Source organism: Bombus fervidus, chromosome 2 (assembly GCF_041682495.2).
Source record: "Bombus fervidus isolate BK054 chromosome 2, iyBomFerv1, whole genome shotgun sequence".
Classification (NCBI taxonomy): Eukaryota; Metazoa; Arthropoda; class Insecta; order Hymenoptera; family Apidae; genus Bombus; species Bombus fervidus.
In genome coordinates, this window is record NC_091518.1 from 2925214 (window position 1) to 2943513 (window position 18300).

Genomic DNA, 18300 nt, shown 5'->3' on the forward strand with positions numbered 1-18300 from the left:
AATAATTGACAGAATTAATAAACAGATAATTAAGGAATTTAAAATAACAATTAACAAAGATAATTTGTTTAGTGCCCTCATAAGCGCTCATACAAAAAATTCTTTTTATCTCTTGTAAAAATGCGATAAGATGGGTTTCCATTTGTTATCAAATATCTTATCAAAACGTTGATTCACACGTTCGTATCCACATCCTCATCTCTGACACGATTCGAGCGTTATTCACCTGCTTATTTCACCTGCAAGTGTTAATTTTGATTCTAATCTACCTATAACGTTAGTTTTGGTAAAAACAACAATGTGTTCTAAAAAGTTATTATGCTATGTTGTTATTGGCCTATGTAAGTATATAAATTAAATTAATTATATTTCAAATACAATACTTTTAAAATAATTGTTACGTACTATTAAGTGTATTTATTGTGCACTGATGAAAAAGCAAAGAATCGACTTGCATAAAATATAAAATATTTGATTATAATTCTGGAAATCTTAATTAAAATTTGTAAATTATATTAATCCTAAAATTATATCTTAATAAAATAGTATTAGTAACAATTATACATATACATACATGTACACGATATACGTATTTATGTCCTCGTTCCAGAGTTTTCTAAATAGTTATATAAGAATATAAAACACAAAATTGAAATAAATGAAAAGATATACATTGAATATACATAATACATTATTAAAAAGATACATTTATAAATGTAAGAAGTTGTAAAATATATTAGTGTGATCAATAAGAATATGAATAAGTATTTATGTAATGACAATACAAACTATATTGGAATATTATTTCTCATTCTTTTTACTTTTACATTTTTATTTATTAATTTTGTATATAGTAATCATGGGAATCTTCATGGATGGAGTTGAAGCAAGACGTAAAATTTTGAAAGGTCGAAAAACAATTACTAGACGTTATTACTGTAAGTAAAAAACATAAAAACAAAATGTAGGGAAGATGATGTGTATAATAATTAAATATATCAATTTTTTAGGGGGAACCGCAATACCAGCATGGTCCATAGTACTTCTAATAGGAATTAGCATGCTATTTGCTGGCGGTGGACTCTATGTCCTATTACAAAAATTCGTGGTTGATAATGCTGATACTGGAGAAAGCCATGCATCATACCAACCTGCATTGCAAACTGAAACTGCACCTTAGATATCAAATACACAAAAATTTAATTAATGTCCATCGTCCATTTACTTTGATATGAACGTAAATCATATTAAAATGTTTTTATACAAAAGATTGTATGCAGTATGACAATTTATTATTTATTTTTATATAATTCTGCATTTAACAATGGATTATTTCAATCTCACTACTGATTAACGTAAAGAATGGTGTCGCTATTTGTACAATGGTATCCTTTTATAGCATCTCTTTTTCTTACTAGCAATTTCATAAATTATGGATTATTTATATATGGTTATGTTATCGAAAGATACGTAAATTACAATTACCATTTAATGCACAGTATGATCAAAAAACAATTACATTCTGTTTTGTACATTTCAATAAAAGAGTTATTAATTTTTAGATTCTTTAGATTATTCATTTAATACATATATATAATATATATATATGTTTATGTATATATATATATATATATGTACTTAATGAATATATGTGTATATATATATTATACACTGTAGTCAATCATTTAATTGGTATGAAAGAAAGATTAAAATTCTCTGCGGTGATACTTATCAGGATCAAAATATGATGTTACAACAACGCGATTATTGAATTTTCGTCCTGTAAGAGTTTGCTGTGCTTTCTGGCAATCAATCACACTATTAAATTCGACGAATACCTGCAACATTAAGAAATTTATTAATATAGTTTTATAAATTAAAATAAATTAATATTTTATTATGTTAAAAAACATACTTTTCCACATCCAGGTACATCAACACCTTCTATAGGTCTAGGTATTTCCACAGATCGGACGACACCATATTTATTACACTCTTCCTTGATGTCTTCTAAGATATCTTCATATTCTTCTTCTTCCATTAATTCTTCAGGTGTTACCATATTTAGCAAGCAAAGAACCTACATATATGTCATAATACATTTTTGTTAAATGCAATACGTGTGTGTTTTATAATGTATTATTAAGAAATTATGATTCAATGAATATAATGAAAAAGGTAAACAATAGATATTGGAAAAGTAGTAGGCTATACATGAGGAACTATACAATGATAAACTGGTGGAATGCTGTAGGGATTATAGGTGAAAAGAAAAAGGATGAGGTACAGTGCTTAAGAAACAGAGTATCAAAATAATCAAAGAAATAGAGGAATAATATTAAAGAAGAATAGTGCAATAAAAAAAGAAAACTAAATAATACAAAGGGATAGGAGGGGATGTAAACATAGAGTTAGAAAACCAAAGACAGTAGTATAGTACAGGTTAAAATAGAGTATAATTTAGTATAATAAGTTGGAATGGATGATAACAGGGCCAAAAAGAAGCGAGAGAATCGTGAATCGTAAAAGCATATGATATTTTAAATAACTTATTATCTTAAGACTAAATTGATCCCTTAGATATATATGAAGCCAAAATATATATATATATATATTATATTTTTGTTTATATATATTTATATTATATATATAAATTTATTATAATAAAAAGTTATAATTCAAATTATCTTACCTCAGTTGCTGGTCCACTTGTGCCCACCATTGATAACCCAGGCACCTGAATTTGAACTGGAGCTTGTGCACCAATCATAGGGTTCTTGGCGCCTACGCTAGCTCGTTGAACAATCAGTTTCTTGTCTCCCAGTTGCATTCCATTTAATCCAGCAATTGCTTGATCAGTCATGGACACGTCAACATATTCGCAGAATGCATAACCCTTGGATAGACCTGTAGCTGAATCCTTTACTAAATTGAATGCTCTCAGTTGTCCAAAACTCATCAGTAACTCCTTCACCTGTGTTGTAAAAATAACATTATTTATTTAGTCACGTAATATCAATATAATTTAAATTCATATAGACTATGCAACTTTTAATCTTATTACAGTTCTCAACAGAATTAATAAACACAGATATTCCAGATTATCATAATGACTTAACAGATACAGCAATTTAACACGTTTACTGCATATCGAAAATCTAGAACTTTACTAAGTGCTGCTCTTGACTCAACGAATTTTAAATATATCACAAAAATCCGATCAGCAAAAGCTGCAATAGACTAATTACTTATGAAAATGTATGAGTATAACTACAATCAGTACTGTTGTGTTTCCTGTCACCATATCTCACATTTATACCTTTAGAAAAATAAAAGACTTTGTAATATAAATAAAAATATAATATACATAAATAATATGAATACATATAACATAGGATGAAATATCGTGAATAATAAGAGAACAAAATAAAATTATGTGACTTGATTATAAGTCAACAGTGGCCGGAATTCTACAATTACCGTGATCCAGCCTAATACAACTTAAATTTTACACCAACCTGATAGGAGTAGACTACTACCTAACATGTAACTTGTGCACATATATGAAACTTCAAATACAACTAGGCGATACGCAGACAAACGTGCTAAATATCATTATATACTTCATTTTAATCTCTTAAAATTAAAATATAAAATTGATTTATAACTAAATTAATAATGTAAAATTAATTTTGGAATAAGGAAGTAAGTCATAATATCATAACTTAAAACTAATATGAAAGTTGCATAATCAAAAAATAATAAATTTAGTATAATTTCATATGTATTATATCTCGCCTACTCGAATTCCATATAACATCTTCACTTAATGTCTTTTTTACATATAAAAGTTTTACTCCAGTCTGGAACAGATCTTTGTCAATGTTTTAATCAGAATACTCTTGCTCTTCAAACGTGGATTTCCCTCACATTTATTTTTGAATTCTCTCTTCAAAAAAACATGTACCTTAAAGTTACTTACATCTTTCCATTCCCAAGAAGTAACTGAAAACTCTGAAGCAAAGATAACAGCATGTTGCATTTAATGAAAACTTATTTATCTTCACCTCTAGGAGTCAAAACTCCCAGGTAGTTGTGATCTATGTAACTTTATAATAAGTGTTTGTAAACACTCTGATTCATATCATCAAGATATGTAATTGTAATCTCACATATGATTGCTTAAGCCATCCAAGAAATTATATGCTATTAACTAAGGCATTTCAACGAGGACTATATCATTATAAAACCATCAGGTCCGTATATTCTTATTATGTAGAAGAATAAATTACTATTTTAAATAATTATAGAGGTAATAAGAAGAAAAATTCCCATCAAAAGTCTGTAAAGAATATCACGTATCAATTAGCGTTACCTACTATATTATTAATTCTTTGGCGAGTAAGCAACACGCTATTATCAATAAAAAACTATCCAATTAGAAAACGCACCATTTGTTTAGAAGAACCGAGATCTTCTGAAAGGGGCTGCAAAAGTCGCATAAGCCCAATACGAAGGCATGAAAATGATATAAGTACTTGCCTCGAGGGACTGGGCTAGCCTCTCTCCAGGCAGTGTGGTATTTTGTCATGTTCAGTAGTAGTAGTAGTGGTAGAAGTAGTGGTAGAAGTAGTGGTAGTGGTAAGCAAATGCTTTTGATCGGCGCAACCCTAAGCTAAGAAATGGGGAGAAAGGGCACTGGTATCAGTCCACAGTTACTATATAATAACCAAACGGTTATATTTCTTTGATTGTATTATTCCATCAATGTATCACTTTAATAACACAGTATTAACTTTTTCCGGCGTTTAAAGTTCACATGTACCGATTTTTATTTTTCTTACTTTCTCTTTGCACTTTGTCTTTGTATTAATGCACATTACTGATACTCGAACACATAAATTCGTTCGCGTAACCTGTAAACGTATCAAAGCACAAGGACGAAGAGCTGTAAAGCCTGTAAAAGCCTGTAAAGAAAACAGCTGCAAGAGAAAAGATACTCCTGAAAAGAATAGGTGCCAAAAGACTTGGAGCTGTTACCAGATGCACATAAGATTATGTGTTGACCCTGTAATCCCATTAAGACAAAAAACAAAAAAAACTGATATACTAGGTAAAATTGATTGGTTTGTCTGTTGTAGTCCTAAAAAATCTTTTTGTATGTAATACCACTGCATGAAAACAGGCTCATTCTGTAAGAGTTTCAGATGTAAAAATACGAAGAACCTTTACTTTTGAAGAGTTCATCACCTAACAATTCTGCATGACTGCTTTAAGTATAACTATTTCTCTTCTCCCCTCCTACCCCTTCCTTTTTTAGTCATTTATTGAAAAATTTCGTATTCCCTTGGCTGGGTCCACGATGTTCCTAGAAAGACTGTAAAAGAAATGCGACTGCTGCGACTGCATGCCACCTGAATGCTGCAACGCCTCTAACCAATTTCCTATCCACTATCTAATCATGGCGCTTCGAGAAGAAATACGAGAGATGAAATTCTACATTGCCCTTAGACTTCACTGAACACACAACTGGAATTAGAATCCAAGTCACCTAGCTAAATATAACCTAATCAACGCTGGAATCCAATGGATACACATACATACCTCTATGGCATTTCAGTAGATGACACATCTTCGTAAGTTTGATCTCCGCTAAATAGCTAAATACCTATGTAATAATTTAATCCTTTGGTATAACTCACAATGCTGAGAACTAGCATATATTCAAGGTAATCCTACAGCATTGTTATACAGCAGTGCAGTTGTTTTAATCTCTGATGCCATTTAGATATATTTAATATATTTATTAAAGCTTTTACGAAAAATACTAAATAAATATGAAATAGATTTTAATATATACATAGACATCAGTGAATAAGAACTGCTTCCAAAGGTGTGCAATTAATAAAACTATGTTGTAGACTTGTTTGCATACCTGTTCCTCATTCAAGTAATTGGGTAAACCACCAATGAAGATCTTGTGAGGAGAATCTAAAAATCAAATATTACATTGTATTTTACATAATATTAAAAGCAAATTTTTAAACATACATAGAAATATAAAGAGTATGTATAAAACATACCGGGAACCGTACCTGGCACGTTCATACTTGGATTATCAGTCATTCCTGGCATTGGTTGATAATCATGTGGTCTTCTTATTTTCAAACTTTGTCCTTTGAAGTTGATACCATCAAATGCCATAGCTTGTGTTGTTTCATCTATCGAACGAAACTAAAAAAAAATTTCGTAAATATTTTGTCATGAAACTATAAAAACTACAAATTGCAAAACCTTATTTTCAAATAAACTTTGTTGTACCTCTAAGAAAGCAAAGTTTTTATCTAAATTGATCTGACATGCTAATACTGGATTTCCAGCAGCTTGAGCAAGACCAGATAGATGCATTTGTTGATTAAAGAACTCCATCATTTCTTCTTCAGTCACACCAAATGGAATGTTTCCTACATACAGTCTCCTTGCTTGGCGAGTTATTGTACTACCAACAACTGGCACAGCTGCTTGTGGTGTATCTGCCACAATGTTTGCAGGTATTTGTCCTGCAGCTTGCATAGCTTTATACTGTTATAATTCAAATTAAAATTAAATAAATCTCCAGGAAAAAACTAATTTATTTTGATAACTAATTTAATAAAATTCAATATATTACCTGCAAAGGAGTGATATGTTCAAATCCAGGTGGTGGTACATCCCAATAAAGAGATGGCTTCCTTCTTCTAGAACTGCGGCTTTTTTTAGGAGAGCTACTTCTTTTCCTATCTCTTCTATCTTTAGAACGTGAACGAGAACGTTTTCTACGATCTCTACTACGAGATCTATGTCTCCTATCACGATCTCTATCCCTATCCCTATCTTTCTCACGGTCCTGACGGTCTCGATCTATCAATACATAAATATATAAATATACATATAAATACACATGATTTCACATTGTTATTAATAATAAAAAAGCTATTCATATGATGATTAATGTATAACATATGAATTTCTCCTAATGGCCTTTAATATATTTTTTAAAATTATTATATTTAAAATTTTATAATTTTGATATACGTTAAACTTCCATACAATTTCATACATATATCAATAAGTACCAACTACTATTTGTATATTTAACTTGTAATATACATATATGTATATGTTATATGTACTTAGTCATTACCTACATTTGAATGATTAAAATTACAATCCTAAAATGTATAATTAATAATTCATAATATATGAAAAATATATAATAGAAATTTTGAAGAAAGTTGATGAAATAATATATAATTATTAATGTGACGTAATACTACGTATAATGAAAAATGTACCCATAAGAATGATCTTCGTAGATGCTTATTTTCAGGTTACCGATAAACTCACAAGATCTTGCAAAAAATATTTAAACGCTATTTTATTCACACTGAAATTAAGTAAACGTTAAATAGTTTGAGATTTTTTAAAAAAGAAATATTGAAGAAAAGTGTTTCAAGATATGTTGACTCTTCTTGGGAGCATTTCTCCGGCCATTACGATCACTCACTCGACTTATTTACCTGACTGTAACGCGGGAACAATGACGAAAAAGCACAGTATACTTGACAAAGGTCTCTAAAGAGACCTTTAAGATATTTACCTCCATTATAATCTTCGCCCATTTTTCAGTTACTTAAAACGTAATTTTATTTTGAAGAAGTAATAATATAAATAACAACGAAGCTGGCGAATGTCAATTGCTCTTAAAACAAATTCTTATTCTAAAATGGCGATAGGCTAAGTAGATGTTAGCTAGGAATAATTATTTTGATACAATATCTGGTTCCAGATGGCGTAAGATTCAACCGGAATTGATTTCCTGGTATATTATTCTGATAAATATTTAAATATAAATATATTAAATTTTAATCAGCGTAAATTGTAAATTTATAATCTAAAATTTCCCAATATTTAAACAACAACAGTTAATTGAAATAAATTTTTATTATACATAATAGTACAAATATTATATTATACAATACTATTTTATTCAGTAAAAGATTAAAAACATTAAATTAATACTTAATTTGAGATATCATCTATCAAAATAAAATCAAATAAATAATTGGATATATTTTAAAAAGTTCACCAATTTGACAAAAACTTGCAAGAAATTATAACATTTTTAATGATATATATTAAACTCTTAAGCAAAAATGTATCTAAATAGTTTCAGAGTAAAAAATTATTCCTATCAAACTTTTTACAAAAATTTTCATATTAATTATATTCAGATAAAACTGATATGACTAATTATTTATGAGTTCATATCTTTTTTTTAAATAAATCTGTTTGTTACGAATGAAAAATCTCAAATATACTTCAGTACTTTTTAATTTAAAAGTTTTAAAATTTGTAATGTTCAATTTATCTGATGTTCCTGTAAGATTCTTCTAAGCTACCACTCGTGGCGCTTAGATAGCGACTGAGTTTGAATCTCTCAAACACTTGTATTAAGTAACGCCATTCTTTGTATTTGTACATTTCAAAATGTCCTAGATAAACTCGAAATGGAAAAAAATGTGAAATCCGTAGACTTATTTAGAAGTTATGATAACATGGAAAATAAAAGAATATTAGAGGAGCGGTTGAGGAAAGCAGCCTGTGTTGGTGATACAGACGTTGTTCAAGAATTACTTAATTTAGGCGTCGATGTTAATGCACGACACTCTGTTAATGGATGGTATTTCTTTTTTAATTTATTATATACAATTCTTATATTTTTTTCTAATAACTAATAGCAAAAATGTATAATAAGAGTAAAAACATACAATATCTTTCCTTGTGTATATGTAATGAAACTGAATGGCCTTGTGTCAAAAATATCAAAATAATGACATAATTAGTATTTTTCCTTTAAGGACTCCTTTACATTGGGCATGTAAAAAGGGATACTTAGATGTAGCTGCCTTGCTTTTAAAAAATGGTGCAGATAAAAATATAAGATCCGAAATTGGAGAAACTCCAGCATTTTTGTGCATCAATCCACAGATTTTGCAACTTCTAGATATGCCTTTAGCTATGCCAACTGATTCTCAAAGAGTCCTAAATGAATCAGTAGTACACAATGTTATGCCTAAATATGTAAAAAGTGATTATGTACATGGAACTATAGATTCAGGAATTCCTAGAGTAAGAAACAATGGTTTATACCAAGATGGTAAGAAATTTGTAATAATTTTATTTTTTGTAATTTTAATGTTTATACATATATGAATATTAATAACTCAAGATAATGAAACAGAACATTAAATCTATCCTTTTTTTAGAATTAGTATTAAAGATTCGTATTGCTGATGCCCCTGACCCAGATTTTATAGAAATTGAGTTACCACAAAGTGATTTGACATATCAAGCATTAATTTGGATATGTTGCCAGGAATTAAATGTTGAACCCAACCAAATTGTAAAATTAAGAAAACTGCCCAATACTAGGTTGAGAAAAGATGAAGATATTCAACGACTCCAAAACTTTCAAGAAATAGAAGTTGTTACAAATACTGTAAACACATATAAGTACATGCAAAATACCAATGGTATTTCAACAATGGGACATTCAGGAGTAGTAGCAAATCCAGCAAATGGGTACCAGAGTATTTCTAAGAAAGATCAGACTATTTTATATTAATTATTGGTATCATATATCGTTTTTCTTCTTTTCATATGTAATTAAATGAAGAAAACTAACATTTAAGTAAAATATAATATATATGTAATTAGGTATGTCAAATTTAAAATGCAATAATTGAACATTTTTAATATAACAAAGTACTTAATGTAATAATAAGTAGAAGGATAATTTTTTAACCTTGTTTACTAGATTTAATAAAGTAATAAAAAATAATTACACTTTTTTATTTGTTTTGTTAATTTCTCTTTGGAGGAAGAACCTTTCTTTTCTTTTTAACAGTAATAATGTTTCCTTCAGGAGTAACAGTTACACGAACAATACCAGGTGCAGTACTAAGTTCTCCTGATACATTACGATATGCTTTTGGTCTCTTAGGCTGTACTATTGGCACTCTAACCAAGCATTTATTTTCTAAAAACAAATAAGAAACACATTAAACATACATACAATAATAATTTATCATAGTCAGATTGTAAGTCTATTATATGTTCTTTGGAACAGCATATTGATTTACTTACAGATTAAGTTTATATAAAAATATAATTTTTATAAGAATTTTTCTATAAAAATGAGAATTAAATATAATTAATCAAAACTTACTCAATGTTGTATATATAGGGAGGCCAAGGCTAGAAGATGTTTTAATACGAATAGAACGAATATTAGCCCAACCCCCTGGGTAGTTTTTAGATAAATAACTGCACGTTGCTAATATATTTTCTATAACTTCTTCTTTTTTCATAGAGGTGTGTCCAATTTGAATTATATGAGTATCACCATAAGAATGTATCTGCATAACAGTTTTCCTTAAAGCATAATCTATTTCGTGTTTTAAATCTTTGCTATGCGTTCGGATGGATGTTGGCAATTTTCTTTTCTTATAAAATTCTCTTCCCAATAAATGAGATAAATGACCAGCTATTTTTCCATCTACAAGAAAATGATCATAGCTACCAACAAGCTTCCTTTTTAATTCATACTGATCATATTCAGTTTTTACTTGATTCATTGGTATTATAGCCTTTATTCTTGTACAATTGTGTTTACGTAACAAGTCTTCATAATATTCTATCGTTGGTTCATAATCCTTTCGTCTACCTCTTTGAAGATCACCAACAAAAAGTGCAATTTCGTCATTTGATGACACTATTGAATATGGTAATAATCTACAAAATTAATTGAGTGATAAATAGTGTTTTAGTAAAATTAATCATACTGATTATTAAAAAAAAAAATGAACATCATTCGTGACTTTATAATCATGGTTCCTCATAAGGGGATCTATTATATATATATATATATATAATCATTTGTGACTATATATTATTATTATGCATTAAATCACATAATATTAATATATAAAAGTGATTTTTTATTTATTTGAAAAGATACATATAATTAATGTATAAACGTAAACTTACATTCTGATACATCTTCTTGGAGTTTTAGGTACTCTAATACATGTTATTTGCATAAATATTGATTGGCTCTCGTCATCAAACAATGCATTGTTATTCTTCAATTGTTCTTCAGTCAAATGATTGATCACGCTAATGCATTGTGATATATGTTCTTTTGACAAATCACTCAAATTTAAGCAATCTGTATTTTCTTTTTCACTAATCCCATCTTCTCTTTTTCGCTTCCGCGATTCTGTAATCTCAGAAATTGCTTTTGTATATGAATTAATTTTTGTCTTATTTTGTACATTATTTTTTTCAGAAGATTTTAATGTGCGTTTCAATGTTCTATCATTGATCATTTTTAGATTTTTCTCATTTCGTGATTTCTTATTCTTTATGTGGCTGTTAACTTTCGTGTTCTGTGCACTTCCAACTTTCGGTAATTCTATATGTTTTTTAATACTTTTACGAGTAGTTACCATCTTGTACACATGGAAATTACTTATGTCTACTTTTCCGAATCTAAGAGCGGAAACGGAAACGGTTCTGTTGATAACTTTCTTGTATTATAGCGCATAGTGATATCCATAGTGATATCCAACCATAGATCACATGCAAGTAAAGAAGGTTCATTCATTTCTAACATTTTATTCGCTGCAATAAAAGTATATTTTTCAACCTCTTAATAATTAAAATAAATTATCCTAGTACTTATATCGTCCCTCGAGGTACGACAGAATAAATGAGATATCAATAGGTAATAATATTCACATAGAATTAGCAATATATATAATCATTACTGCTACAGTAAAGACAGAAACTAGTTGTATCTGTGTAAAAAATATGTTTATGCATGCATTATTCGTGCATAATTAAAGAACAATTGCGTATCGGTTAACTATGACATAAGTAATTATTTAAAAATGTATATTGGTTAAGTATAGTTAAAATATAACTTTAATTAACAGAAAATAAAAATATATATTTTAAAAAATTCAAGTTAATTGTGTTATATATTAAATATTTCAATTAGGGAGTCAACCTACTTGAATTAAAATGTAAGAACTAATTGTATAGACAAAAGTTTGAAACTGTTACATGTACATGTAAGTAATTTTAAGATTAAGATATCGAAATTTTTCGATTTGAAAAGGTATTGTTAATTAGAATTATAATTGATCTAGCATATTTTGTAGTACGTATATATAAAATTTATCATGATTTATATATTACTATTATTAAATACTATATATTTTCTTGCCAGATATATACTTTTTTTATTATACGATTAAAATTATTTTTAAATAATTCTTTAATAAAATATAAATTTGACCATTTAGTAATCATACAGTATGTATTAACAATTAATTACAATTACGGAAATATATTGACATACATTTGCAATCGAAACATTTAATAAATAAGTAGATTGCATTTTTATTACGAATACTAATAAATTGAATAATAACCGCGAAATTTGAAATCCAAACAGATATAATATACGTATGTATGTAAGTATGTACTTTTCACACTTGTGTACAAAATAGCATAACATTAAACCAATAAACTTGCCTAATAATAAATCTTAAACAAATATAAACGATTAAGATCTAATTTATTTGGTATTAATATTTCTTCTAATAAATTTATATATTTCTTAAAACAATAGCAAGGGGTGTGATGTTCTATCACTGCTGGGGATAACGTTCGCAACTTACTACACCTCGGACCGTTACACTTGGTTAACCAAGACAATCGAGATCAACGATTGCTTGCAACACACGTCAAAGGTAGCCTCGACTGTTGCTCAGACCTGTTTCTTTCTTCTAAACATTTTTTATCCTACATCTTGTTACATGTTATTAGTTTTTATACTAACAAAGATTCATATCGTTTCAGTGTTATTACATCAGCGCTCGAACAGTGTATCTTATTAACTATCAATTTTGTTTAGTTTAAGCAATTCGTGACATAAAAATCGAAAAACAGATGTCAGATGGAAAAACTGTGATAAGATAAGTGATAATGATAGCAGATCGATATGCCACAACTAATATTTGCCACGCTCTATCGAAAAATTTGGAAGTACGATGCGTGGGATTTCACGATATGCGAAACTAATATTATTTCTATGCGTTGGTTCCATAATTTTTTGTGCAATTTTTGGTACTCTTCCAAGTATCCTCAGAAGAGCTAATAAAGTGGTTGTGAAACAAATGAAACATCGACAACAAATAAAAGAAGAATTACTAAGAAATGAACAGGTACATCTGTATTTGATTTTATTAAGATTAATCTATAATCCTTTTTCTTTTGATCGTGCTATTATAAAGATGAAAAAGTTTACATATATTTCCTGTACTATTGAGTAAAACACGTTAGTAGTATAAGTAAGTTTCATAGAGTCTCTATTAGGACTTACATGTACAGGGTTATCCACTTAATTCGGAACCCGCGCTTGCGAGAACATAAGAAATGGCAACAGTGTAATATATACACTTACCACTACTATCAAATGTCACTCGCCATCTATCAGCTGTTGCTAGAAGTATAATTAGGTGAGAATATGAAGTGGATTAGTGTCGTTGAAATACTTTAAATTTGACGTCATAATAAGAAGACGATCGCAGAGAAAGCGAATCTCGTGTTTTCGTGTTCCTGCGCGCTCCTAAACCATCCAAGCAAGCTAGTGCACCTGGTTCTGTTCCCACGTGTAACTTAATTTTTTCTTTAAATAACTGAAATCTTGGATTATGTTTACCTGAAATTGAATTTATTTGAAATTAATTTGAAAAAATTACAATATAATTACAATGTAATTGTTTTTATTTAAAAATATACTCAACTGCCAGGATTATTAGCGAATTACAATGAAATTGTTCACATTTTCAAAAACATCGCGGCTATTTTTCCACATTGTTTGGTAATGTTTATTTTCAACGTATTAAACATTTTCTTCTACGTCATACTCCAAAAGTTATTCACGATCATTTTTTACAAATTGACCGTTATTACCTGATTTTGGGACATTCTGCTGTGAATACATCGAATGTAAAAATAAAAATTGAACGGAGCAATTGAGATACGAGATACCTCACAGAATTCTAGTTTAAAAAAATAGAAATTAATTTAATTCTTGTATTGCAGTGCTTGAGTTCGGACTACTCAGCAAAGACTACTTGTTTATGACACAATCATTCATAAATCGTCAAAATAAAAAAAATAGTTCTCATACTTTTTTTATTTCACTGTTATAAAGTTGTTTTTAGTTAGATTGTTGAGATTTTAATCAACAAAATAATATCGAAAGATAGACAGTTCAGTGAACTGCATGGGAGACGGTATCTATGTTCGTTCAGACATAACATTCTGAGATTGCTTTCTTTACAACAATTTCAATTTTAAATAAGAAAGATTATATTGTAATTACATTTCAGGTAAGCATAATCCAAGATATCAATTATTTAAAGAAAAAATTAGATTACATCTGGGAACAAAACCGGGTGCAGTTGCTTGCTTGGATGGTTTAGGAACGCGCAGGGACATGAAATCGTCGAGCGAAAACACGGGATTCGCTTTCTCAGCGATCGCTTTCTCCTTATTGTGACGTTAAATTTAAAATGCTTCGACGATAACTAAACCACTTCATATTCCCACCTAATTATACTTCTAACAACAGTTCATAGATGGCGAGTGACATTCGATTGTAGTAGGAAGTGTATGTTACACTGTTGCCATTTTCTCATGTTTTCGCAAGCGCGGGTTCCGAATTAAGTGAATAACCCTTATAGTTACTAATTTGCGCCTTTATCCGTATCAGATTGAAACGACGTCTGTACTTGGAAAATGGCTCTTGTCTTCTGAAGGAAGTTTAACACCACCGATAATAAATAAGAGAAGGGAACCGTATTTGATCTTAATTTGGAAGCACGGAATGTTTTTGGAACGTAGGCATATCAGACGTTTTACGAATAAAAAGTTAATAAAATTATATTAAAAACTTGTTTTTTATGAGATATAAATATGCACTTGTTAATTTACAGTAATGCTTGCTGAAATTACAATAAATCAGATCTTTGCATTATTCAGGTTGTCTCACCTGATATGTTGATTTATGTTACTATTATTATCCGTAACCAAAAATGCTTTAGATAAAAGTAGAATGGTTGCGAAGGAGATACATTAATCAATGCACCTCGATATTCTCCGTAAAAAAGTATTGATCCCTGTATGTCGAAAAGTTATTGTTAAAGTAAAAGTTAATTGTAAAAGCTTTCGTACGGAAGATAAGGAAAACAAATACGAAAGTATTGCTTTATGTCTTTTCGTGTCTTTCACACAATAAGGTTTACAAAATAAAAGTTGAAATACCTATTAAACTAGTAACTTTTCGACATAAATAGGTTAATAATTTTTTGTAGAGTATCTCGATCTGCATTAATTAATGTATTAAAAAAAGATATGATTCTGTTTAAAAAAACTAAATTTTTTCAGATGTTCACATGACCTTTACACGACCACCTAAAGAAAAACTAATAACATCAGAATATGTCCCCCTTGAAGCCATACAATTTTTACCTGAAATATTTTTCGTTACGAATAATAATAATAACATAAATCAAAGTGACAATATCAGATGAGATACCCCGTGTAATTCTTGCTGAACAGATTGCAATATTTTTGCAATACTTTTCAATTTCTCGATAAGAACAAATGACAGATATAACGAAGGCGAACTAGGAAGATATACATAGTGCGTCAAGAAACAACGGTCGAGCCCTGACGCTCTCAAGGGATGTCGCGTATGTTACGATGAATGATCCAATTATAATAATATCAACTTCTACTAATTTTCATTGTATCTTCTCAATTTCTATAATTTCTATCTTATCAATACAAATATAGTGATATAAATAAGTTTTATAGATAACAATATTATTAATTAAAAGATTAGTCACAGAATTATCAATAATTTCCAGGATATAAAACGAATTTCTGTTAAAACTAATCTGAGTTGTCTTGTTATTAAGTCATTCATTCATTTCATACATTCATCTCCTATCTGGAAACGTTCAGACATCTCGAAAAATATGAATGACACGAAAAAGTGTTTCAGACAAAACTTGTATGATATCAAGGAGGACATATCCCTGTATATTTGATTGATTATATTACATTTTTCAAAGTCAATCCTATGAAGGTCATATTAAAATTTTCAAGTAGGTATCTGCATTTTTTATTACATATACTTGGCATTGGCAAGAAACTAAAAGGGAAAGTGACTGACCGACTGACTATTTTGGAAATATATACCAATGGTGGCATTATGAAAAACATCTTTATGTATCCTCGTGATATATATCGGATGACGCTAATGTCGATGGCATGCAGCATGCTGAATTAAAAATTTCATATTTTGATAGCGGATAATGCAAAAGACATAAATAAGTTTGTAGGATTTTAAAAACATATCGATATCAGATATATGTAATAAAAAATGTAGATTCCCATTTGAAAATTGTAATAGGATCTTTAAAGAACGTTTCAAGGTCACGGCAAAATCAAAGCAAGAGCAAGAGTATAGTATGTCATTTAAAAGTGTTCGATCGTTGTTGCTTGATATACTGTCTTTCTCGTCTATCCTTCCTATATCTATTCACTGCTTTTGACAATCGGTTTAATAAATTCAGACTATATTGAGTTTATGATATAAAGATGTGAGTTACTGAAATGTAGGTAAAACAATTGTATTGAAATGAAATTTAAACGAGTATTACTGTAATAATATTAGTACTGTGTGGTATACTTCAAACTATAATTTTATTTAACTTTGAATTGAAATATACTTCCATTTTAGGTTTTCACCTTGGGAAAATTGTACAGTAAAATGTGTACTAAGTTACCAATCCAAAGATTTAAATATAGCAGATGCAGTTGTGTTTCATTTGCATTTGACACAAAATGTACTGGAATTGCCAATCAGAACACGATGGAATCAGAGGTGGATCTTTTTGACTGATGAATCGCCAATACACACTTTTATCTATGGAAATCAACAATTGTCTAAATATAATGGTTTATTTAACTGGTCGATGACATATCGAATGAATAGCGATGTACCAGTACCTTACGGCAGAACGATTTCTACTTCGTTTATAAATTCACCAAATATCAATTTTTCGAAGGATCTGATACAAAAATCAAAAACTAAGCTGGTCACTGTGATGGGTAGTAATTGCGGGGGCACTAATGATCGATGGAAATATATTAACGAATTGAAAGTAATTCTCGGTAATGATCTTGATATATATGGAAAATGTTTAAATGGTAATACGACCGCATGTCCGGGTCATTTCGATAAAGATTGTTCGGTTTTAAATCCCTACAAGTTTTATTTAGCTTTTGAAAATTCAAATTGTAGAGAATACTTAACAGAGAAAGTATTCTGGCATGGTTATCACAAATTAGCAATACCAGTAATAATGGGTGCACCAAAGAAAGATTGCGAGAAATTATTACCACCACATTCGTTCATTCACGTTAGTGATTTTGTTAATCCGAGAGCTTTAGCAGATTATATTCGCTATCTTAATAAATACGATGATAAATATTTCGAGTTCCATGAATGGCGTAAATATTACAAAGTAATCAACGAACATGGTTATTTTGGCAGTATGTCACGACATTATTGCCGTATTTGCGAGGCTCTTCATTATAATTCTCCTGCTCCCAAAGTTTATGAGGATATGGAATTGTTTTGGAACAAAAAACGAGATTGTACTCTCTGATATATTTAAATTTTATTTGTCTTCGTATTATATTGTTATCACTGTTTAACGTTACTGAATTAAATTTTTATCTGTTAAACTTATAGTTTGTTATTTTTTGTTTGTAATTGTTTTGTTTTGATTATCGCGTAATATTGTAAATAAATTGAATAAAAACATCAAATACATTATAGATCCTATAATTTTTCATACCAAACTGCTATAAGTATTTTATACATATAAGATTTATGTTAATTGTAATATCGATTACAATTTACATATTTCATTGTAATTAAATAACAAATAGAAAATGTATGCATAAAATATAATAATTACGTATAACGTATATATAAGAAAAAAATATTTAGCTATGAATTATATAACATTCTATTGCAAAATTTTTTATCTTGAAAGTGTAAGGTCTGCAGACGATGCGAAATAAATAGATAAAAAATAGTAT

At 29.0% G+C, this 18300-nt stretch overlaps 5 protein-coding genes across 8 annotated transcripts; 3 read left to right on the forward strand and 2 right to left on the reverse strand.

The window, feature by feature from the left end:
* The first annotated feature begins 149 nt into the window (after positions 1-149).
* Hoka (hoka) lies at positions 150-1234 on the forward strand. The gene is made up of 3 exons (XM_072022344.1): positions 150-341; positions 855-938; positions 1011-1234. Exons 1-3 carry the CDS (start codon positions 299-301, stop codon positions 1178-1180), a joined length of 297 nt encoding a protein of 98 aa, XP_071878445.1. The 5' UTR covers positions 150-298; the 3' UTR covers positions 1181-1234.
* Positions 1235-1270: 36 nt separating this feature from the next.
* On the reverse strand, positions 1271-7801 carry U2af50 (U2 small nuclear riboprotein auxiliary factor 50). 3 transcript variants are annotated; one of them, XM_072022342.1, is made up of 9 exons: positions 7640-7793; positions 7335-7426; positions 6671-6900; positions 6322-6582; positions 6084-6234; positions 5936-5991; positions 2693-2974; positions 1916-2080; positions 1271-1838 (listed from the first exon to the last, which is right to left on the reverse strand). In XM_072022342.1, the coding sequence occupies exons 2-9, from the start codon at positions 7336-7338 to the stop codon at positions 1707-1709; spliced, it is 1281 nt and encodes a 426-aa protein (XP_071878443.1). In that variant the 5' UTR covers positions 7339-7426; positions 7640-7793; the 3' UTR covers positions 1271-1706. The 3 variants fall into 3 exon arrangements, with proteins under 3 accessions (XP_071878443.1, XP_071878442.1, XP_071878441.1); XM_072022341.1 differs by lacking the exon at positions 7335-7426 and having other exon boundaries at positions 6096-6234; positions 7640-7801; XM_072022340.1 differs by lacking the exon at positions 7335-7426 and having other exon boundaries at positions 7640-7801.
* Positions 7802-8469: 668 nt separating this feature from the next.
* On the forward strand, positions 8470-9893 carry LOC139998146 (ankyrin repeat domain-containing protein 40). Its single transcript, XM_072022473.1, has 3 exons — positions 8470-8722; positions 8901-9199; positions 9309-9893. Exons 1-3 carry the CDS (start codon positions 8550-8552, stop codon positions 9665-9667), a joined length of 831 nt encoding a protein of 276 aa, XP_071878574.1. The 5' UTR covers positions 8470-8549; the 3' UTR covers positions 9668-9893.
* On the reverse strand, positions 9836-11651 carry LOC139998143 (ribosomal L1 domain-containing protein 1). The gene is made up of 3 exons (XM_072022468.1): positions 11092-11651; positions 10271-10836; positions 9836-10081 (listed from the first exon to the last, which is right to left on the reverse strand). Exons 1-3 carry the CDS (start codon positions 11553-11555, stop codon positions 9906-9908), a joined length of 1206 nt encoding a protein of 401 aa, XP_071878569.1. The 5' UTR covers positions 11556-11651; the 3' UTR covers positions 9836-9905.
* Positions 11652-11914: 263 nt separating this feature from the next.
* LOC139998142 (alpha-(1,3)-fucosyltransferase 7) lies at positions 11915-17944 on the forward strand. Of its 2 annotated transcripts, XM_072022467.1 has the most exons (5): positions 11915-12179; positions 12747-12863; positions 13028-13337; positions 14894-15051; positions 16931-17944. In XM_072022467.1, exons 3-5 carry the CDS (start codon positions 13164-13166, stop codon positions 17859-17861), a joined length of 1263 nt encoding a protein of 420 aa, XP_071878568.1. In that variant the 5' UTR covers positions 11915-12179; positions 12747-12863; positions 13028-13163; the 3' UTR covers positions 17862-17944. The 2 variants fall into 2 exon arrangements, with proteins under 2 accessions (XP_071878568.1, XP_071878567.1); XM_072022466.1 differs by lacking the exons at positions 11915-12179; positions 12747-12863 and having other exon boundaries at positions 13012-13337.
* The last annotated feature ends 356 nt before the right edge of the window (positions 17945-18300 follow it).